General features: G+C 43.4%; 1 protein-coding gene across 2 annotated transcripts in view; it reads right to left on the reverse strand.

Moving 5' to 3' along the window:
* The window catches only part of HYDIN (HYDIN axonemal central pair apparatus protein), a 3,619,565-nt gene that overhangs the window by 2,277,315 nt on the left and 1,319,907 nt on the right, over positions 1–22,343 (reverse strand). For both annotated transcript variants that reach the window (XM_078670948.1, XM_078670947.1), the window contains exons 33-34: positions 13,531–13,658; positions 13,137–13,328 (exon numbers count right to left, since the gene is read on the reverse strand). In XM_078670948.1, coding sequence (XP_078527074.1) covers positions 13,137–13,328; positions 13,531–13,658 — 320 coding nt within the window. The remainder of the gene's footprint in view (positions 1–13,136; positions 13,329–13,530; positions 13,659–22,343) is intronic.

Genomic DNA, 22,343 nt, shown 5'->3' on the forward strand with positions numbered 1-22,343 from the left:
GATGTCGCAACTCCTACACGAATGTTAAGCAGCCATTTCGGAACATGGGGTTGAAATATGCCCTACTGTTCCCTGTTAAACTTTGAGTGGTGGAGGCGAACACCACCGACCTCTTCTTGAATCCGGAGGATACTTGGGCCTGGTTAAACGCCAAGGGTCTGTCGGAGCAACCAGTAGCCACAAAGAGCTCAGGCGACTAGTTGACACTGAGATCATCTTGCAGACGGTCCAGGAGAAGGCGCCACCATCCCACGACCAACCAGATTGCTCAGGAATGTGCACAAGTGGTGGAGCAGGCACTGCAGCAGAGTTGCAATTCCTTTGCAGTTCTGTGCTCAGATCCCACCTCCGACACTTGATCGGATACCAATGACACAGTGGCTTCCCCCGATTTGGAAATTCATGGTCTGGAGCGGACGCCCCATCTTGCGAACTATTTGCTGTGGTGCATTAGGTTGCTCTTGGGTGGTAAGCCCTGCATCTGCCTCTATAGGCCAGGTGCACTTTGGGGGACTCAGGCAGTTTGAGGGTCGTGCTGCGGCAGGAGGTGTGCACCAAGCCTCATGTGATGGGCATAGGGGACAGCTATCATTGACTAGGGCTTGTCACATCCCACTTTACCGTAATGGACTTGATAACTATGTTTTGATTTGTTGTTGCTTTTTTACATTTGTTGCCTATGCACGGCAGGGCATTGGGTACTGCTCAATCAGGGGGAGACTGTTGTTTCTACTGTTATGTTACTGGAGTTGTACCTAAACGCTTACCTGCTCACACTACACACCACTAATATATCCTTACATGCTGCATGGGGATACCTCAATTAAGGAAATAGGCCTTCGGTCACTGACTATACACACTGAGCATTGGGACCACCTGAACGACTTATAACTCCACAATACAACTTCCTGACGTGGAATGTGTGGGGCATGGCCAATCCTACAAAGTGTTACCATGTCCATACCTACCTTAAATGCCAACACACACACTTCACCTTTCTATAGGAAATACACCAAGCACAGACAGAACTGCGCAAACTACACTCATTATGGAGGGGACGGGTTACACCACCAAGGCGTCGGCTTATGCCAAGGGAGTGCTTATCTGGATAGCTCTGGGGGTTCCATTTGTGCACTAATCACATAAGGTAGATCCAGAGGGAAGATATGTGGTAGTAGAGGGGCATCTGGATGTCAGGCCACTGGTGCTGGTGGATACCTATGCACCCAAATGTGGGCACTCTGCTTTCCTGGACCGGCTGACCCCAACTCTTTACCAACACCCACACACCCCTACTGTTTTGGGAGGGGACTTTAATTGGGTCCCAAACATTGATAGAGATTACTCTGCTCCACCATCAGAGGGGACTGCATGTCGCAGTGCCATGGAATATTCCCAGGAATGGTTAACTAGTCACAGGGTACATGATGTGTGGCGCCACCCGTAGGACAATGAGTTCTCTTTCTACTCACCGATACATGGGATCCACAACCGGGCTAGACCTCTTCCTGTGTAGTGAATCCCTAGGCAACTCAATCTTTAGCACAGAATACTGGGCGTCTGCACTCTCTGACCACTACCCATTGCAGATGTCAGTGCGATGGGGTAGGGTTCGGCCCCGCATTCCGAAGTGGAAGCTCACACCTGAGTCACTCCAGGATGCTCCTTTCTGCGAGGCTCTTGCCACCCACCTTAACCAGTACTTCGAACTCAATGAAGGCTCCATGGCTTCTAGAGCGACGCAGTGGAATACACATAAGGTTGTTGGGCGGGGGCAATGCATCGCCACCATGTGGGGGGTCTGTCAGACCCTACACAGGGAGTTCTCATCACAGTAATAGGATCTGTGATGACTGGAACTTGAGTTGCCACTAGACGACAAAACGGTCAGACAATTACAGCAGTTGAGGACAGAACACAGAGAGCTGGAAGCCCACCTGGACAAGGTTGATTACAAGCAATAGCCTACCTGGCAAGGGTGACCGTGCCAGTGGGATGCTAGTCTGGTGGCTCCACTCTGATCACAAACTACCACCCCTTGGAGTGATTCGCACGGGAGGGGCTGTTGCACGATAGGGCACAAAGGGTCATAGCGGCACTTTACTTAGCATTGCTTACTTCTCACCACACACCTGATCCTAGGGTTCGGGAATGTTGGTCGCTGGCCCTTTAGAAGCGCTTCTCAGATACACAATGGGCCCAGGCACTGCAACAGGTCAAAGAGGTCTCCCACAACGTGCGCTTTTGGTACACACAATTTAACTACCTTCATCAAACACACCTCATGCCACAACGCATCACACGCATGTATCCAGGCACCAAATCAAGGTGCCCCAGATGTGGGGTGCCAGATGCAGGATTTCTCCACATGGTATGGGAGTGCCCAGTGATAGGACGGGCATGGGATGAAGTGGCGCAAACTACCTCCACGCTGGTGGGGAATATGATGGGGTGCAGCACGTAATTGTGCTTATTGGGCGTTAGGCCCAGGACCAAGGGCAATAAATACCTTCAAAGATTCATTGATTTGGCACTCATACTATATAAGAGACAAATTGCCATTTCTTAGATGTCACCGGCAGCCCCAGAAGTGCAGGGCTGGCTCCGGGTACAATTTAAGCAGGCAAAGGCTGAATCGGATGTTCTAGCAGAATTTCGTAGGAGGGGCAGCTCTGTAGAGGGGTAGCTGAGCTGGGACACCTACCTCAGCCACCTGGATGTGAAAAACGATCTGGGACCTCCCTAGGCACCCAGACTGCGCACATCTTCGTATGCTTCTCTTCTGGATATGGGACTGAGGCTTTGGGCGCTACTGAAGAGCAAGTTGCTATGTAACTTAGTGGAGGCATTCTGGGTTGGTGTGTTTTTGTTGTTGTTGCTACAACTGTCTTGTTGGTTAGGGGGCTCAGGTGTGCTGATGCTTAGTGTTTGTCCACTTCCCTCTAGGAGGGTGACAATTGCAGAGATATTGACCTGTGTTGAGGTGATGCTATAAGGAATTCTGTTATACATTGATTTCCTCTCTTTATTGTGGACTGTGGGGGTGGGGCGGAAGTGCTTGTGTACCAATGTTGTGTTATTAATAAGTTCCAATCTGGGTTCCGGCCCGTGGGATGTTTTAATAAGTTTTCTGTGATGCACTTTTTGTCATTCTTATTCTTTTTGAGTTAAAGCACATATTTGTCAGTCATTTATTTTTAGCCCCAGTAATGAGATTCACTACAATATCAAAAGATGAAGAAAAGGCTATTGTTCTGCTACCTACTCACAAAACATCTTCAAAGTCTCTGTAACCTCCTGTCAACTGTTGTTAATCATCTGTACTTTGTTCAGTTGTCACACATATTTCAAGCAGGGGAGTTTTCCATCTGGTGGGGCATGAACACACACAATTATAATTTTCCGTATAAAACATACACAGTCTGCCATTACGCCATCTTCTTCTTTCTTCGGAAGTCCACTTTTGTCTGACAGATCCAGTTTGCATATATTGCTCGGATCATCCAGACCTCTTGGGAAAAGTTTCAGAAGAACAAAATATATAAACCGGACTATATGGTCCAGACCTATACTCCTCATTTCTAGTACTTTACCATTGATCACACTGTAACACCAGCTCTAATAGGGAGGTAGTAGTTTTAGGTCTGTTAAATACTGTGGCAGCTGCATCTTTCATTTCCTTCTACAGGCCATGGGAAAAGGCAGTGGCGGCTGCTTCATCAGACCATGTGACTTCAGCAAGATATCTCTGAGATAATCCTTGTGAGCCCGGTCATAATGTAAGTAAGGTCAGGTAGGCTTTTTGTGTAGTCTAGATGTTCAAAAAGGAACATAATTCGGCCACAACACCTTAAAAATGAGATACACAAGTGTCTCATGTTTCAGAATCAGAGGTGTTGCCTATTTTAATGCATTCTTTGTGAGGCAAAGTAGGCAGGATAAAGGACACATTAGCCACCCTGGCTGTAAATTTATGAGATCTGTTCCAAAAGGGTACCTGACACTGAGCTCTGAAAGCAACATGTCTTTATGGTTCTCCGTTCTACTTGTCAGGTGGAACCGTTTCTAAACCAATAGGTGATGGCCTGGAAGTAACCGCCTAAAGTAACATTTTGGACATATCCCTTTTACGCTCCTGGCCGTTTGTTAGGCTGTTTAAACATTACCTTATATTTACTGTATATATAGCTGTATAGAGTGCATCAAACAAAACTACTGTAGCCAACCACTCATAAAGGGAAATGTATTGTGTAGTGATCAGACCAGCCAACCTCAGTCAGAGGTAGGCATTTGATAGATGAAGTTATTTCCACAAATAGGTTTAGGACGCTTCCTTTGTTGTGCTCCCGACTAAAGAAAATATGAGAAAGATTGCATAACCTAAAGAAGTTGTTGTAGTGCAATTAAGGTTTCAACATAGCATTGCCTCAGAAAAGGGATAGGGATTCTGAGACACTCAACAGTGGATTTAACTCATGGTCGAGACTGGCTTGCACTTCACTGTGTCTTTGAAATGACAACTATACCACCATGTCGTTTTAATCGGCGGTCATTTCAGAGGATGGAGTATCCAAAAGTCACAGGAGTCAACTAGTAGTTGAAAACGTGGGTGCAGTCAGTTTTGGTGCTGTAGATCCGGTCTAGTTTATGTGTGGCAAAGATGAAGGTACTGTAAGCAAGATGGGCATTTGCAGACCTGACATTGTGAAGCATGATTAATAAATTTGACTTTGGTGGATGAGAAGCAGAAACGAGTGCTCATCTATGACAAGCAATGAATGTAATATTGCTTGTATTTACTTTGTAGGAGTTGACTGTACTATAAATAAATGCAGTTGAGATTGTGTAGTATTTGGCATTTGAGATAAAAGATATGAGGAAAACTCCTACATGTGCTTTGATGTACACTGCATGATGATGAACACTGGTGCAGATAAATGTTTATTTTGACTTATTCCATTATCTTTCAATGAAACATGTAGTATAAGAGTGACAATCTAGTGCAAACAGAAAGAAGAGAGATAAAGGGTGGGTCAAAGAATGAAAGAAGGTAGCATGACAATATGAAACTGGTATGGTGGACTATTACAGTACACAAAGAACCAACACAAACACTGGTTTATTCCTGTGCTTTGGAACCTGCATACCATAATGCATTTGGAATATAGGTAATCTGAATGCTTAGTGAATTGCCAACAAGTGAACAACTATAATGTCTACACTTAGTGCAATCTGTAATTGCAGAGATTAACCTATGTGCCCTTTGATGCACAGGCACAGTCCCAGAATAAGGGTGCATCTTATGCTCGCTTTCTTTGATGATGATCCTGAAAAGGGAGGACATTGTCCCACCAAAAACTTCTTCACTGCTGCAAATGTAAAAGCAATCCCATGACTCATACTGTAAATGAATATCCTAGAAGTGCCCTTGGCGGACCATAGGCACTTCTGGCATGGCTCTTTGTTGCCATTTTTTATGCATAGACTTACATTTATTTACAAAGTATTTTCTAATTTGAGGAAACCAGAGAAAAGATCAGCCGTTTAAAAGAATGTTAAAAAGAGCCATTAAAAAGCAACTTTATTGTTATCTACAGCTCTCATTGAGAGCCAATAACCAGATTTGAAACCTGGTTATTCATTGCTTTGACATATGTCGAAAGTGGAAACACTGGCACTCCCCTGTATTCCCCAGCCTCACAGGGGGCTGTGGAGAACCGGGCGAGGCAGTGAAATGGCTGCTGGCGGTTTCATCCCCCTATCGCTACCATCATTGGTCTCCACAGACCCAAGGAAGGCGGGAGAACACAGTGTGCTGCTTGCCCAAATCACCACATTCCCTGCCAGTGTGGGTCTGTCCTGACCAGCACTAGCACAGCAAAAGATGCTGCACTAACACGTGGCTCTCACAGAGCTCAGCTCTCCGGTCTCAATGTGAGAGTGGAGAGCGTAGCTCTGGACTGGACACAGAGGTGGAGGGAACGCAAAGAGGCTGATGGGAGTGGGTGGCACTAGCCAAGGTATTTCTTCAATTTCAATGGGGGTAGATAAAAAGGGCTGTGGAGGTGGGTGGCAGCAGACTAGATATTTTTCTTAATTTTGAGTTAGGGAGCAGAGCAATGGGGTAACAGAAGACGTGCTGTGTCAGAACAGAGGGGTGGGGCAGGAGAAGCCTTGTTCTGTATGGCTCCTTAATTACTCATCTACCTCTGACACTGAAATGAGAGGTAGATGGTAAAGTTAAAGATTTTCAACTTTGGTTTCTGAGTGGCATCACAGACAACACTAGCATCGCTTGCGATGTGTATTTGATGTCAATATACATCCCGCTCTATTGGAGACATCCCTGCAATTTGCAGTTACCCATCTGTCATTCCCTAAATGCCGCAGCACTGCCAATTCCAGTGGGGCTGGCCATTAATGTGTGGCTTGTTTTGTATTTGGCTACGAACCAAATTTGCAAGCAGTGGACGCCACTAGATGCCTTCTCTATTCTGCCAGGTACTTCCTTGTCCCTCCTGAACAGAGTGTGGCTGTGATTCTGGAAGCGGAACAGTCTCAGTCTTCACTTTTGTCCCTACAAAGGCAATGATGCCAAGATGAGAATGGAATGCCTGCGTAATGATTCAATTTTTTTCTTTATTATGTTTCGGAACTCCGAGGAGGTCCACATAAAGATCATTTACAATACATAATACATTCAATGCAGGAAAGACATCTACAATGTTTACAAGACATAAAATTCTCAGATTCACATATCACAAAAGCCATCAATAAATAGCTAAAAAACATTTTAAAAAGTTAAAAATGTTAAAGCAGAAAATTTCATTTGGGGGGTTATACAGTGCAAGTAAGAAAGAGTTGGCATTTAAAATACCCAATTGCAAACATACAAATCTTAACCACTTACGCCGAAATGGGCGCAGCGCAGGGCATATGAAGAGAACATGCAAGCAGTCCTGGGTGGATAAGTTGCAAAAATTACACATTGCAGGAGTACCATACCACTTTGCCAATAGATTGTTTAATGGCAACAAGTCCTGTCTTAGGAGGAACCAAAATCGCCGAATGCCATGTGGTAAATTCCAGGCGACATAGGGTTGCATAGCTTTACTAACATACGAGTCAGTAAGATGGTTAACTCCCTTTTTTAGATACATAGCCTCATTATCCATTTTAAAACTAAGGTCCCAAGATGCCTTTTTCAAAATCGTTTTAACTGTGCAGCAGAAACAGTAAAAAGTGTGCTTTCTTCCAATTGGATAAGGACAGCCGCCTTTCTAAAATTTTTAACAAGTTGCGAATACTCATTTAAGCTGCCCAGCAGTTCAACCTTCATAAGATTTCTTAAAGAACCCATTTCCCCTCTAGCTAAGCTGGCAACCCACCGTACTATAGCTGCAAGGCCCTGCACCCAACTACTGCGGAGGCCATATTCAAGTCTACAGGCAGCTACTGAACAAGCGGTATTAAGAGAAGATAAAGATCTTAACAACTTCCCTTCTACAGAATGTAAAAAATCCCATTGCCTTAGGTCAACTAATTCCATTCCATACAAGAGGGAAGAAGGGATTTTTGCCCTAAAGACTTCCAGTAAGCAATTGAAGTGCCTTCTCCCTGTGGCTGAGTATAACCCACTCAAGCCTTTTCCCTGGGATAGGGCTTTACGAGTGTTGTTATCAGTATGGGGCTTATCGCTCAAATTATTGGAAATGATTTTCCCTAAAAAAACATAAGTCTTTACCACCTCCAATTTTTGGCCACCAACTGTCCACTCAAAGTTCTTGTATTTTAACTTTTTCCTCCCTGCAATACACATAATTTTGCTTTTTGTTGTATTTATCCTTAAGAAATGGGTTTCGGCAAAAAGATGTAGAGCTTGAAGACGATTGGCCAACCCTTTGGGAGTTAAATCCAGTATAATGATGTCATCTGCATATAACAAGCAGGAGATAGGGGTTCCCCCTACTACCGGGGCTATACCAATACTTGAGGAGACAGATGCAGGGAGATCTGCGATATACAGTGAAAAAAGCAGTGGGGCAAGAAGGCAACCTTGTTTTAATCCATTAACTGATGGAATGACGCGTGATAATCCCCTTTCTCCACCTTGCAGAACACGACACCATGTATCAGTATGTAAAATCTGCACCAGATCAAGCAAATGTGGAGGCATGCCCATAACCGACAGCTTTCTCCACAGCAAGGGACGATCCACTTTGTCAAATGCTGTGGAGAAGTCAATAAATGCCGTGTACACATATCCCCCACGAACCCTAACATATTTATCAGAAATAATCTGAAGTGCAGTGAGGTTATCTAGGGTGCCGTGCCCTTTGCGGAAGCCAGTCTGTTCTAGGGGTAAAATATGGTTCGCATCAACCCAGTCATTGATTAAGGATAACAGACATTTGGTAAAAACTTTTCCAATTGCATCGAGGAGGGCTATTTGACGATAATTCTTTGGAATATCCCTATCGCCTTTTTTGAACAGTGGGACCAGTATACTCCCTTTCTAAGAAGGAGGGATAATTTTTTTATTAAAACAGAATCTGAAGACAGGAAACAGCATTTTACTCCATAATACTGGTTCCTGCTTCAAAACAGAAATCGGGAGTTCATCTGGTCCCATGGCTCCTGACATACGCATGTCCATAATCGCCTGTTCAATTGTTCTTTCAGAGGGGGACTCTATTAGGGCATCAAGTTCAGTACTGAGGTCCCTAAGTTCCACCAACTGCCCATTCATAGCATATAAAGTGGAGATATAATTGACCCATGATGATTCAGAAATAGGAATTGGGCGGGGACCAACTCTTGCACCACATCCCTCCCCAATGAGAGACCAAAACTGTCTCGCTTTGCCATGAGCCACGGCCTCCCGTAAACTTATCCATAGAGAATCCTCTTTTTCTTTTTTTATCTTTTTCTTAATCCTACTTCTCCTTCTTTTTAAACAATCAATTTTGCGGAGCCTTTCAGATGATCTGCACAGATATTGCTCCCACACTAACTTATTTATTTCCTTATTGAGGAGAGTAATTGATCTTGGGGGGACGATCTTTTTTGGTGGCAAATGTGATTTTTTACAAGCCATGGTGATCTTCTTCATAAAGTCCTCAAAAAGGATTAATTCAGAGCCTTTCCAAATATTTAATTCTAATATGGTTTTCTCAAGGATACGTCCCAGGCCCTTTATGGCTTTAGAGTCCCAATAACATCTTCCAGACTTCTTGTGAAAATTAACCACATCACCATTGAGTGACCACGGGTCAGATTTAGGGGGGTAAATTAAAAGGTTTAAAGTTATCAACCTATGATCACTGAATATATTCTCTGAAACTACCAGATCTCCAAGTAATGAGAAGGTGTGGTAATCTGTGATTACATAGTCCAAAATGGACTCACTTGTGCTGGATTTATGGGTATATTTTGCTGGGACATCCGATGTAAGCCTACCGTTCACTATTAACCCCTCCATAAGAAACAATTCGTCCAGTAGCATTTTCCCTCTTTTATTAGTTTTGATTTTATCAGGGAAAAGAGCTTGAGGTATCAAAAGGGCTTCCTCTTTGGATTTATTTCTAAAAAGCTCGAAACTATAATTAGAAACTCTACAATTAAAATCCCCCACTAACAGCACCTGAGGGGTAATTATTGTCTGCTTTATCTTTTCAATAAAATTAAAAACTTTCTTTAATACACTGTTGTAACATTCCTCAGGAGGGATATAAGCATTTATTATAACCAGTGGGTTTTTATTTTCCCCACTACCAAAGCTACTAAGAGAGACCGCCTGAAAAAGATTACTCTGATCGACATAATGGGAGAAGTTCCAATCTATTCTATTCGAGAGAAGGCACGCAATTCCTCCTTTTGCATGCCCTCTCTTAGAGGGGGAGGCTGCGACATCAAGCACAAAAAAGTCCCTCCCCATATCAATTCTATCTGTGCACCCGGTCTCTTGGATACAGATCACGTCGGGGTTCAATGAAAGAAGATATTGTAGTTTTTCAGGACTATTGTTGAACCCCGCAGCATTCCAGGAAAGAATTTTTAAGCTACTGCTAAAGATTAGGAAATAGCTTTGGGTTATCTTTTGATTTACTTAACAGAGCCCCAGGAAGCCAATTCCATTGTTGGTTATCCTCTCTTGAAGTGGTGTCAATATTTAGCGGGGCAGAAATTACATGGGACACTAGCCGTTTGGTTTTTAATACACATATTTTTAATTCCTCAAAAAGAGGGGGGTGACCTGCTTGTCCCAGTCCCCGTTGAAAAGGTCTATTTTCGCAAAGTCTATCTCCACCATTCGGCAAGACAGGTATCACATCAATACCTCGACTTTGGAAGTTTTCAGCTTGATTCAAGATGAGGTTCACTATTAGCTTAGAATAGAACGTTACCCTAGTATGCGATGTATTATCAATTCTTGACATAGAAACCAAATCAATATCATTTGATTGGATTAATTTTAGACTCTCTATATCTCTAAAACATTTAAGTAACCATGTTCTATTTAATGCCACATCGTGGTCAAACAACGGAAGAAAATCAAGAATCAGTGTATCTACAGAATCTTCCGCAATTTTTCCACGTGGTTCTTGCGAACAGATTGTACCTTCCACCAGGGAATAAAAAATGGGAGCCGCTGGATTGAGGACAACTGGGACAGGTGATGTTAACTTTGTCTCTTCTATTTTTGGGAGGAGACTCAAGGCTCTCCCCCCCTCTAGGGGCGGTCCTCCTATAGTAGGAATAGCACAATAGGGATAGTTTTATTGCATTCTGCAGAGGGTACTTGGATATTGGGGATACAAATATTAGAATCTTGCTTCGAGGACCCCTTACCTGGTTCTTCCATACTAGGTAGAACAGTTGATTGTTCTTGGGAATTCTCAAATATTATTTGTCTCACCCTTTTTTTCCTATATCTGCGAATTGGCTTTCTCTTTTTTCCTCTACACCTTTTGTGCTTCCCTATTATTTCTTTTTCTTCATTCTCAGTCCCCTTGGATTCTGGCATGAAAATTGGGAAGAGCGCTTTATTAGGTTTATAGTCTGCAGAAACCCCGTCTTCTTCTACAATTTCAAAATCAGAATCCCTTATACAATTATAAGCTGAAGATTTAGGGACTAAAGGAGGCTCACTTCTGGCTGGAACCCCCGAAATAATTTGATCAGAATTATAAGGCATGCACAAAGGATTATTTCCGGGAGGAGAAGCACCCGGGGACACCGGTTCCTGCGCCCCCACTCTAGGATCTGGTTCCAGTGTCTTCTCTGGAATTCTAAGCAATAGAGCCTTTAATATTTGAGTGACGGATTCCAAAACACAGTCTGAGCTTCCCACAAATTTACTCAATAGTCGTAATATCGAGGACAACAGATGTTCCAAAACAATCAATGACTCTGAAATAGGTTTTTCATGCCTATCCAAGCCTGGTGGAATAATAGGATCAATACCTGAAATATTAAGCATAGGGCTTTTTGAAAAGTTAGACTGTGTAGATGAATCTTGAGATTTAAGGGAGGGGGTGCTACTATAAAGCTGTAAGCCAGAGGGAATGATGCCAATCGGGGTCTTAGTGGGTTCAAATAATTTAAGTGAACCTTCTGCTAGGTAACGACCACACAGCTCCAAGTCAATATCTAGCCCTAGGAAGTCACCATTATATGCCTCCTTTGGCTGGATACGTCCCACTAAATCATTAGACAAATACGAGTCAATCTTTATGGGGACATTATTTTGAAGCACATTCTCTATTCTAGAAACAATCACATTAGCAGTACCAGAGCTTTCTCCCGGTTTTAGATTGAACCCCTCACCAGATTGTAAATCGGGACTCCGTTTTTCTATCAAGACAGGACTCTTACTAATTACCACAGGATCTGCGCCAAGAGAAAGAGCTACCCCTGAGTTCTTATTTATTATAATTTCTTCAGGGTCAGCCTCCTTCAACAGATCTTTATCCAGAGTCTTTTCCCATAATTGGAATAGCTGGCAATGACCCTTTATTTGGAGTTTTTTTGACTCCTTGTTTCTAAGGGGGTTAGACATGACCTTCCCCCCAAGAGTCTCCCAGAGCGTAACTTTTTAGCAGTCATCCTTAGTATTATATCCAAGACGAAGTCAGAACACAGTGCCAGTAAGAAAGCTAATACTTAACAGCTTAAAATATATAAAATAAAACGATTGGATAACGTGAGTCAGAGTTCCAATGTTAGTGAACAAGTCAATGTCTATATAAGCATGAATGACGATTAAAAAGCTAAAAAAAGAAGAAGAAAAAAAGTCCAATAAGAAAATATAAGTATATGGGCCCAGCCCAGCCTACTTCAGCCACTGAGGGCCACAGAGGGCCCGCCCTTTGTCCGGGCTTAGTCCGGCGCGTCCCGCGCGCGTCCTCGCGGGACGAGGGACCTGCCGGTGCTTTATGCGCCTCCTGGCGCACTGGATACTCGCGTCGTCAATTCCGCCTGAAGGCTGCTGGGAATTGAAGTTTGACCGGCGGAGCCAAGCCCGGCCGGTCGATTGCAGGAAGGATGTGGCGGAGCCAAGCCCGGCCGCTGCACAAGGAGGTAAGGTGCCACAAGTCGTCAGGCAGGAAAGGACAGAAATAATACGGAGAACTCGGCCCCTGCCGGTGCTTTATGCGCCTCCTGGCGTGCTGGATACTCGCGTCGTCAATTCCGCCTGAAGGCTGCTGGGAATTGAAGTTCGACCGGCGGAGCCAAGCCCGGCCAGTCGATTGCCGGAAGGATGTGGCGGAGCCAAGCCCGGCGCTGCACAAGGAGGTAAGGTGCCACAAGTCGTCAGGCAGGAAAGGACAGAAATAATACCGAAGTTCGACCTGCGTAGGCAACAGACTGTATGTTGACAGGCATTGGAGGTGATGAACAGAAAGAAATCACAGGATTAAGGACTGCAGTTTACTACAGAGCGAACAAGAGCTACATTGTCCGAGTGAACTGCTTTGAAAAAGAACAAGATAGAAAAAGGGAGATAGAATGGGCCACTGCAGATAAGCAACTAAGTAATAATGTCCTAAATGCAGATTGCACCTTCTTTTCCTGGACACAGGGGCTTGCGTCCAGGAAAACTGCAACACTGAACTTTAAAGTTTTCCTCTTACTTGCTTTGGCTGCTCTTGGCTACTGACAGACCATTCACAGACGACTGGCCACTGGTTGTGGAGCTGGATGTATTTCACTTGGCACTGCCCACACTGCACATCACTGAATTCAAGCTTCTCGCATGAGATTGAGAGCGTGGGCATGGTGACGCTGGCCTTCAGCCTGACATGAAAGACAGGCCCTCCAATCACCTTTGGAAAACACAAGAAAAAGAGCTCAGCTGCCAAAATTCAGCATCAAGGAGCGAAAGAAGAAATATTTTTAACATAGTTTCCCAAAAGGAGTGAAGAGGTATTCGGTTTTACCAATGGTCTGTATGCAATTAACTTTGCTCCATTGAATGCCATGATGGGAACATTGATGGAGCTTCATTCATTGCCGATTGCATCATACCTTGATGGGCAGCAGGACTTGCACATCCCCAAGAGGAAGGTTGGCACCACGAGGATCAAAGCCGATTACAAATGTCTCTGTTTCACAGTAGGGCAGATTTTTCACGCGGTCAAGCTCTGTGTAGAAACCTGGGATTAGGAGTGAGAAAATCGGTATACATTAGAACTGCAAGGTCATATCAGAATGCTTCAATGAGCAGACCTACAAAGAGGAACGAGAAAATGTTCACATAGAGTAAGGAAGTACAACTCGGAAAGACAGAGGAACTAAAGACGGTGACATTCATACTGATTTCCACCATGCATTTTGGTAGTTTCCCCGCTTTTTTTTACTCGACTGACTGTCGCCTTCTAATGCATTCAATGCAAAGGTACATACCAATTCAACATAAATACAAAACAATCTTTTGACTCTTTGTGAGAAACAAACCTTTTTTTAAAATCTTTTTATTAAGAGTTTTTGTTACATAAAGGACACGGCATTATTACAAAAAACAAAATGCAGCACCTTAAGAGAGAAAACAAAAAGTACAAGTACAGCAAAGTCCTAATTAAGGACTAATCATAAGAAATTAAAGAGATGTTTTTCTACAGTATTCCATACTCTTGCTTATATATCATTTATTCGAACTCATCTGTGTATTCTCGATCTTTTATGTCCAACATTATAATACAATACTTTTCTTCAATATCCATATATGGTGTCATTGCTAGATCTCATTTCATTCAGATGGGGTTTTTAATCTATTTCACCCTCTTTCCATCTTGTAATTGGGCCCCAGATTAACTTAGCCAGATTCCTACCCCTTTTCCCTTTCCGTGCATATATCTCTTTCTCCACATTGTATGTTGTTAATAATTTAGCCAACCAGTTATGGAAAGTAGGGGGAGTAGGATCGATCCATGCAGAGGCTATGCATAGTCTCATGACTGATAGTGCTACAAATAAGAATTCCCTTCCAGTTGATAGTTGTTGACCTTCCTCCATGTTCACTCCTAGTAATATAGTTCCGGGAGTTAGCACCATTTCAGTTCCTAATATGGTATTTATAAAACCTTCTATTTCTTTTTTCAGTGTATCTAGATTAGGACAGGTTGCAAATACATGTTTTAAATCTGCATCGCAGCTTCCACACCTGTAACAAGTGATACCCACAGTGCCCCCCCATTGTGCTATTTTAGCAGGAGTATAATATAGATGATATAACGTTTTATAGTGTTGCGCCTGCAATGGTGCCGAGCATAAAAGGGAGTATCCATATTGCAAAGAGGTGCCAAAGCTTTCCCCAATAATATTAAGGTTTGCTTTCCATTTTTCATTCCATTTATCATAATCGTCCTGTTTTGATTTTATCAGTTCAGCGTATAGCCTCTTAATAGTGCAGTCTTCCCCCAATTGAATCAATTCCATAACCGGATCTTGCATAAATCCCCTTGGGCCTCCCTTTTTGGTCTGCAAGAAGCTCCTAATTTGTAAATATTAAAAAAATTGCCTGGTGTGTAGATTAAATCTACTCTGCAGTTCTGAAAATTGAAGTTACCCCTGAGATCCCATTATATCCCCTATTCTTGTGATTCCCTTTCTTGCCCACTCACCAAATATCAAACCCGAGAAGATCTCTTGTGGTAAGTTTGGATTATCTGTAAGTCTAGTATATAGATTATATTTCCCCAGGCCAGCTCTTTTACTGAAGTTTTTCCAAATTGTATTTGCTGTTGTAAGGGTCTTGAATTTTGTCTTTTTGTAATAGCTTGCCTCTGTAAATTTCAAGAATACATTCTCCACTTCTATTCCAAGGGTTAGTCCATATATTGCCAGTGTTCCAAATTCACACCAGCCTTCTAGTTCTGCCCCTCCCATCAGACCTATCATATTTTGAATAGCTGCCGCCCAGTAGTAGTGCTTTAGTTCTGGTACTGCCCACCCTCCCCTCTCTCTTGGGAGTGTCATAAATCTAAGGGCTCTTCTGGTTTTCCCCTTTGCCCAAATAAATCTATTTATAATATGCTCTAGTTTTCTAAAAAATTTAAGATCAAATAACAAAGGTATGGCTCTAAATAAGTATAAAAAATTTGGAAGGATCAACATTTTTATTATGTTCGTCCTCCCTACAATTGACATGTGTAAATTATCCCATCTATCTAAATCTCTTTCTACTTTCTTAATTAATGAGGAAGTATTCTTAATTACTAAAGAATCCAAATCTGCCACGATAGTTACCCCTAAATATGTTCCTGACTGCACCACTCGAATGTCTGTGCAAATAGTATAAGGGTTTTTAATTATCTGTGTTTTTGCTGTGTTTAACTTATAACCCGATATCTTTCCAAATTTTTCCGCCTCACTTTCAACGTGCACTATAGATTCAGTAGGATTAGGAGTGATTACAGCAAGGTCGTCTGCATAGGCTAAGATTTTACAGTGCCCAATAAGAGTGGTTAAAGGTGTGATCCTCACAGACGCCTCTATTCTACGGACTAATGGATCCATATATATCGCAAACAAAAGCGGTGAGCAGGGACAACCCTGTCTTGTACCCCTTTTTATTTGGAATTGTCGCGTATTACCAGCATTCACACGTACAGTTGCTACCGGGTTTAAATATAAAGACTTTATTGCTTTAAGATATCCCTGTTTTATACCTATCCTCTCTAATACACACCAAAGGTACTCCCAGGAGACCCGATCGAATGCTTTTTCAGCATCTAATAACATTACTGCCATCGGGTCTCCTGTAACTGTTGTCACATCAAATAGAGTTATTACTTTGCGTATGTGATGGGTAGTGCCTCTTCCAGGTATAAATCCATGTTGAGCACAGCTTACTGTTTTATGTATTACTCTAGCAAGTCTTGACGCTAGTGCCTTGGAGAATACTTTCACATCTGTATTCATTAAGGTGATGGGCCTATAAGATCCTGGTTCCTCCGGGTTTTTCTCTTTCTTTATTATTACTACCACCTCAGCACTCGCCCATGATTTGGGAACTGAGACACCCAACTGAGCGCCCTGCATAGTCATCATTAAGTCTTTCTCCAAAATATCCCAGAATACTTTATAGAACTCTATAGGTATTTGGTCAGGGCCCGCTGATTTCCCAGAGGGAAGTTTCCATACTGCCTCCTTAATTTCTTTTTCCAGCAATGCCCCCTCTAAGCCGTCTGCATCATCCTCATCCAATATATCTGCCCTGGTCTGCTGTAGATACTCCTGTATATCCTCTCTACTTCTGTCTGTGTCTCTCCCTGATAATTCGTCGTCATATAGCTTCTCATAGAAAGTCCTAAACACTTCCCTTATTTCATTCGAGTCTGTGTGAACTCTGCCCGATGTATCTCTGATTTCTCTCACTGTTCCCATTGCTTCTTCCTGTCTTGTTCTTGTAGCCAAAATTCTCCCCACTGACTCACTCAGTTCATAGCACTTCTCTCTTTTAGTAGTAAAACTTTTCCCTGCTTTGCTAGCTATGTGACTCTCTGCCTCTCCTTTTACTTTCACTAGTTTTATCAGGGCATTATCCATTGGAGTCCCATTTAATACACATTTTTCTAGATCCTCCTCTGCTTTAAGTACCTTTTCGTATAATTCTGCATTCCTCAGTTGCTCCTGCTTCCGTTTATAAGAATTAAAGCTCTTAGTTTCCCCCGTACCCCTGCTTTAAAAGCGTCCCATACCACTCCCTGTTCTGCACTATCCCTATTAATAGCGAAAAAATCACTAACCCACTTATTCATGTGTTCTATATATTTCTCCTCTTTTAGTAAATCTCTTTCAAAGGTCCAGTTTGTGTATTGTCTAGCATTAGTATTTGTTGCTATTGTGAGTATTAAGGGATTGTGGTCGCTGAGAATACGTGGCAGCCTTTCAATATTTACATTCGATATGTTGGTGCTTGAAACAAAAAAATAATCTAATCTTACACAAATTTGGTGGGGGGCTGAATAATATGTGAAACCTTTATTATTCGGTCTTATTTTCCCCCATAAGTCTGATAGAGCATTGTTCAAAATTAAACTATGTATTGCCTGGTTGACTCTCCTTTTTCGGCCTTTATATTTTCCAAAAGAGCCCAATCCTAATCCGTCTGCACCATTTATATTGAAATCTCCAGCCAATATGATTTTCGGTGCCCAGGTGGCTAATTCCACATCTAAAAATTGAAAAATTTCGGGGTCATCTTCCGTTGAACCATAAACAGTTACAAGCGGTGTCCACTCTCCATCTATCAAACACTCGACCATAGCCCATCTTCCCCATTTATCCTGTGCTTTTTTCCTGGTCAAAATGTTTTTATCTCTAGCTAAGATAGCTACCCCTCTTTTTTTTACCCCTTGACTTGAATCTACTAATAAATGAAATCCTAGATTTTTAAGAAAATATATTTGTGTACTGATAACATGTGTTTCTTGAATACATACAAAATCCACATTCATTTGTTTTAAGGCAACCGATATTTTAGATCTTTTTTGGGCATCGTTCAAACCACACACATTCCATGTTAAACACCTAACACCCATACCTTGGCTTGTGATGTACCTTTCCCCACAACTACTCTCCTGTTCACCCTAATTATCCACGATCTTATGAGTACTCTATCATCGTTATTCCTTGTCTTTCTTTCTTCAGGTTTTCGCTTGTCGGCCTGTTCTCTCAATTCATTTATTTCTGTTGCTAAGATACTTCTCTCTTTTATGTATCGTGCCGTGTCCTGTGCCCCCCCTAGCTCCCCCCCTGGTCCCTCCCACCCCTTCACCCTCCCTCCCTTACTGGCAAATAGGTAAATCCTGACCTATGTGTGACAGCCCAGCCCCCTGGGGACTCTCCCTCATCCACTCTCCTGTGTTCCCTTTTCTAGTACCCTTTATTCGAATTGTAAGCAGCTCATCAGACTTTTTAGGATTTTATTTTTTTGTTATGGGAGGTACCTGTCTTATATCCTCAATCCGATTGGTATGTATGTTCCGTTCCCTATGTGTTCTCTCTTCTCGGAGAAAGGACAAATACTCCTGTGCCACTATTTCAGAGAAGAATACTCTGAACTGCCCATTGTATCCTACTTTGAGGCGAGAGGGAAACAGCAGATAAACCTCACACCCTAGATTTTGAAATGGTACTATAAGTTGCCTCATGCGCCATCTTCTCTCTACTGTTGTGTGGCAAAAATCTGGGAGAGCAAAAAAAGTTATGTCCTTATATGTGCGTTTCTTAAATGGTTTTGCCTTCAGAATTACTTCCTCTCTAATCATATAATTACCAACATACACAAGAATAGCTCTTGGACTCACATTACCCTTTTTCTGCGACAGAGGAAATCGATGCGCTCGTTGGACTTCTTTATCCCAGTCCCAGTTGTCCATCTCTGGAAAGGCTCCTCTTAGTAACTCCACCACAAAAGCTCTTACATCACCGCCCTCTTTCCCTTCCTCCACCCCCAGCAATCTTATGTTGTTTCGCCTCTGTCTGTTTTCAAAGTCTTCCAGTTTCCACAATATATCAGATTCAGTTTTCTCATGTTCCTGTTTAAATTCCAGGATTTTTGCCACCTCGTCTTCTATTTTGCCAGTTCTCTGCTCAACCTCCATCAATCTACCGGTAACTTCAGCGTATAATTCGTTTACTTTGTATAGGGATTCTTGTATTTTCTTATTCGCTCGTTTCGCTCTTTTACTTTCGAGTCGTGCTTCCCCTTGTATTTGTTTCAATGTGGTGAGTAGAAGATCAAATCTATCCGTGGCGTTGTGTGAGTCTGGTGAAACTTGTTGCTGGTACTGAGCCTGAGCCTGAGGTTGTTCCCGTTCCTTACATATCTTCACTTCTTGTGGATCAACACTCCTTGCACCATCTGGATGTTTCTGCGAAATGGGTAGGTTATCGCAGTCTAGGGTTTTTGACCGACCTCTCTGTACTCTCTGTACTCTCTGTCCTCTCTGTGGTATATCACCTAGTGTACTGAATCTTGAGTGAGTTCTCCCCCTATATTTATATTTTGCCGAGGAAAGATCTTCTGATTCTTCGGAACTGCTTGACGAATAATGGTCTCGAGATGAGGTAAAACTTAGATCCGTTTCATCCGTTTCGTCAGTCTCCTCTCCACCGTCTTTGTCATCATCATCGCATATTAAAGAACACTCGTCCCTACGTTGTCCCGCAGCAGAAAGTTGTCTGATATTGCTTATATTCTTATCCCCCTCCTGGTCATGCTTTCTACAGTCTTGTAATAAGAGATCTTTCGATCTAAGAGATCTAACGATTCTAGAGGGCTTCGTTTTTCTATTTTCCTTAGGGATAGCACCAGAACCAGTACCAGGATTAATCATATGTTTTGCCGCTATCTCATTTACGGTGTATGACAGAGCGGGTGTAATTCCCTTTGGCTGTATTTTTTCTTCCCCTTGTTGACCATTATGTGATACTTCTAGTTCTACTTCTAGGTCTGCATCTGCTTCAGCTAGCCTAGAGGGCATTTCCATTCCCACCTCGGTCAGATCCACCTGCACAGTTAATTGGTCCGAAAACTCAGTTACTTCATGCAGCCCTGTGTCTGATCTAGCCCATTTCGTGTCACCTTGCTGACTTATACCAGAATGAGTGACAGAGTGAGGGACATATTGGACTTAAGGTAGTGATATGTCAGGCTTACTCGGAGTCAACTCTGTTTCTTTAAGCATACTGTCTGGCATTCCCTGTACTTCAAATATTTGCTTAACAGGTTGTATGCTCAATCCTTCATCGAGGTGTGCGCTGAATTGTGCCTCAACAACCTGCTGCAGGCTGTCTAAGTTCAGTTTAATGGTGGTGTCGTCATTTACTCCGCCTCCATTAACCCCGCCTTCCGTAGCGTTGTCACCAGGCCCGCCAGACCCGCCTTTAAAAGACGATCCTATCGTGCGCTCTGTAACTTCGTCGAGATCAAGATCAGGAAGCTCTTTTGCCGCCGTTGCTGTTGCCGCAGCTGCTCCCATCAGAGCACAGCCTTGAACGCACATCGTTACTGCGGGGGCCAGGTCCGCGGTAGTATCTACCATCTCCGGTCTTCCTGATACAACCGCTGGCTGCGCAGTCTCAGGGACAGTCTCAAGAGCAGTCTCAGAGGCCGACGGGCCCACCATCAGCTCTGGATGATCCTGTGGAAGGGAGAATGCCGCTAGATCCGAGAGCTCAGTCGTCTCAATCTCATCGGTCTCAGCCCCCAGCTCCATCGGATCTGCCGGCCTGCCCACCAGCGCTGTCAACACTGACGAAGCTCGCTCCAGACGTGGTGAAAAGGATTCAAATATCAGAGGCTGGCGGAGTATCGCCTCTCTGATGGATTCAACAACAGGATCCGCCGAACCTCCTCCAGGTAAGTCTTTGCGATGGTCTTCTCTTCTTTTCTCGATTACCACGAGGCGCTCCAGCTCACGCTCCCTTGCAGCCTCTCTCCGTACCTGAGCTCTGTGACGAGCTTTTGCCCTCAAATTCGCTGCAGGGATATCGGGCTCACTTTGTACCCCGGGTTCTTCCTCTTTCTGTTGATGATCATTCTGTTCTTTCGGTGGCCTCTGCGCCTTAGGAGCCATGATGCACCTAGTAGCCCTCCAGGTCGCAAAAAGGTGGACAAACACCTCCTTTATTATGGACGCTGCAGTTTTCAAGAGACCGCTCTGTTATGTTGGCAAATGCAACTCTGCCTGCAGCCAGATATGAGGAATCACCAATATAGAAAATCCCTTAACCATCGCCGCAATAACCAGTTAAATTCTGTAGCAGGTTACTTCCAGCTATACTCCATCCAAGCAACTCCCAATCCTCTCCATCCTCATCCTACTCAAATGTCCAGCTTCATTCTCAGGATAGGAGCAGGGAGAGTGAAACAAAGGCTGCTGCCCCCTACGGAGCACCGGCGGCCATCTTGCCTACGTGGACCGAGAAACAAACCTTTTAAATGGCATACACGCTCCAGTCTTATGTAGATGGCCAATGATTTTGTATATCTCATTTGAAAGACAAATGTCCTTTTGTGGAAACTGAAAATTCTACTACGGGGTTTAGTACTTTGCAAGAAGAGAGGGAGATGCTTCTCCCAAGAAGATTGTTAAGCTTATAAGTGGAGCTCCAGAGACTTTACTGGATGCACACCAGATGTGCTTCTCCGGGAATGCCTGAGCACTGATAGCTGGGAATCTAACCCTTTATCTGTATAATATCTCTGCACTGCTTGACACGAAGGTTGTGTACAGATGGCTCAGCTTATGCTGTGAAGTCAACATACAAGTCAAGGCAAAGCCAACAAGTTGTGGATTGCCAATGTATTTTCAAGCTAAACCTGGCTGATGAAGGGTGTTCCCCCGAAACCGGTCCCAAGATGCTTGTTTCCGGTCCAGGGAACAGCTGGCTTGGCAGTTTGGGCTGGACTGTTCCCATGGGGAGCAGGGTGAAGACTGATTTGCATATGACTGGGTCTGAACTGGGGTGGCAAAGTGATCTAAAGGACGATGATGGATTCAACCCAGATCTGTGACGGGGGTGAGTGTCTGAAAAGTTTCAGCGCTCCGTCCGTCATCTCCTTGTGTTTGCTATCCTATACACCCCAAGCAGATGTGGTGTTAACAGATCTTTAAACTCTTTATAAAATTTGGATGTGAGGCAATTCGCACCTGGGACCTTTCTTCCAGCCAAATCATCTATGGGTGACAGAAGTATGGTTTTGGAGATGGATTTTCGAGCCTAGCTACTGTAATTTCCTCCAGTTATTTGCCTAACGGTGCGTCATTCACACTAAAGTCTGAGGAACACAGCAGTCTGTAATAGTGAGTTCCTCAAATATTCCAGCA

The sequence above is a fragment of the Lissotriton helveticus genome, chromosome 12, assembly GCF_964261635.1.
Source record: "Lissotriton helveticus chromosome 12, aLisHel1.1, whole genome shotgun sequence".
NCBI classification, from domain to species: domain Eukaryota; kingdom Metazoa; phylum Chordata; class Amphibia; order Caudata; family Salamandridae; genus Lissotriton; species Lissotriton helveticus.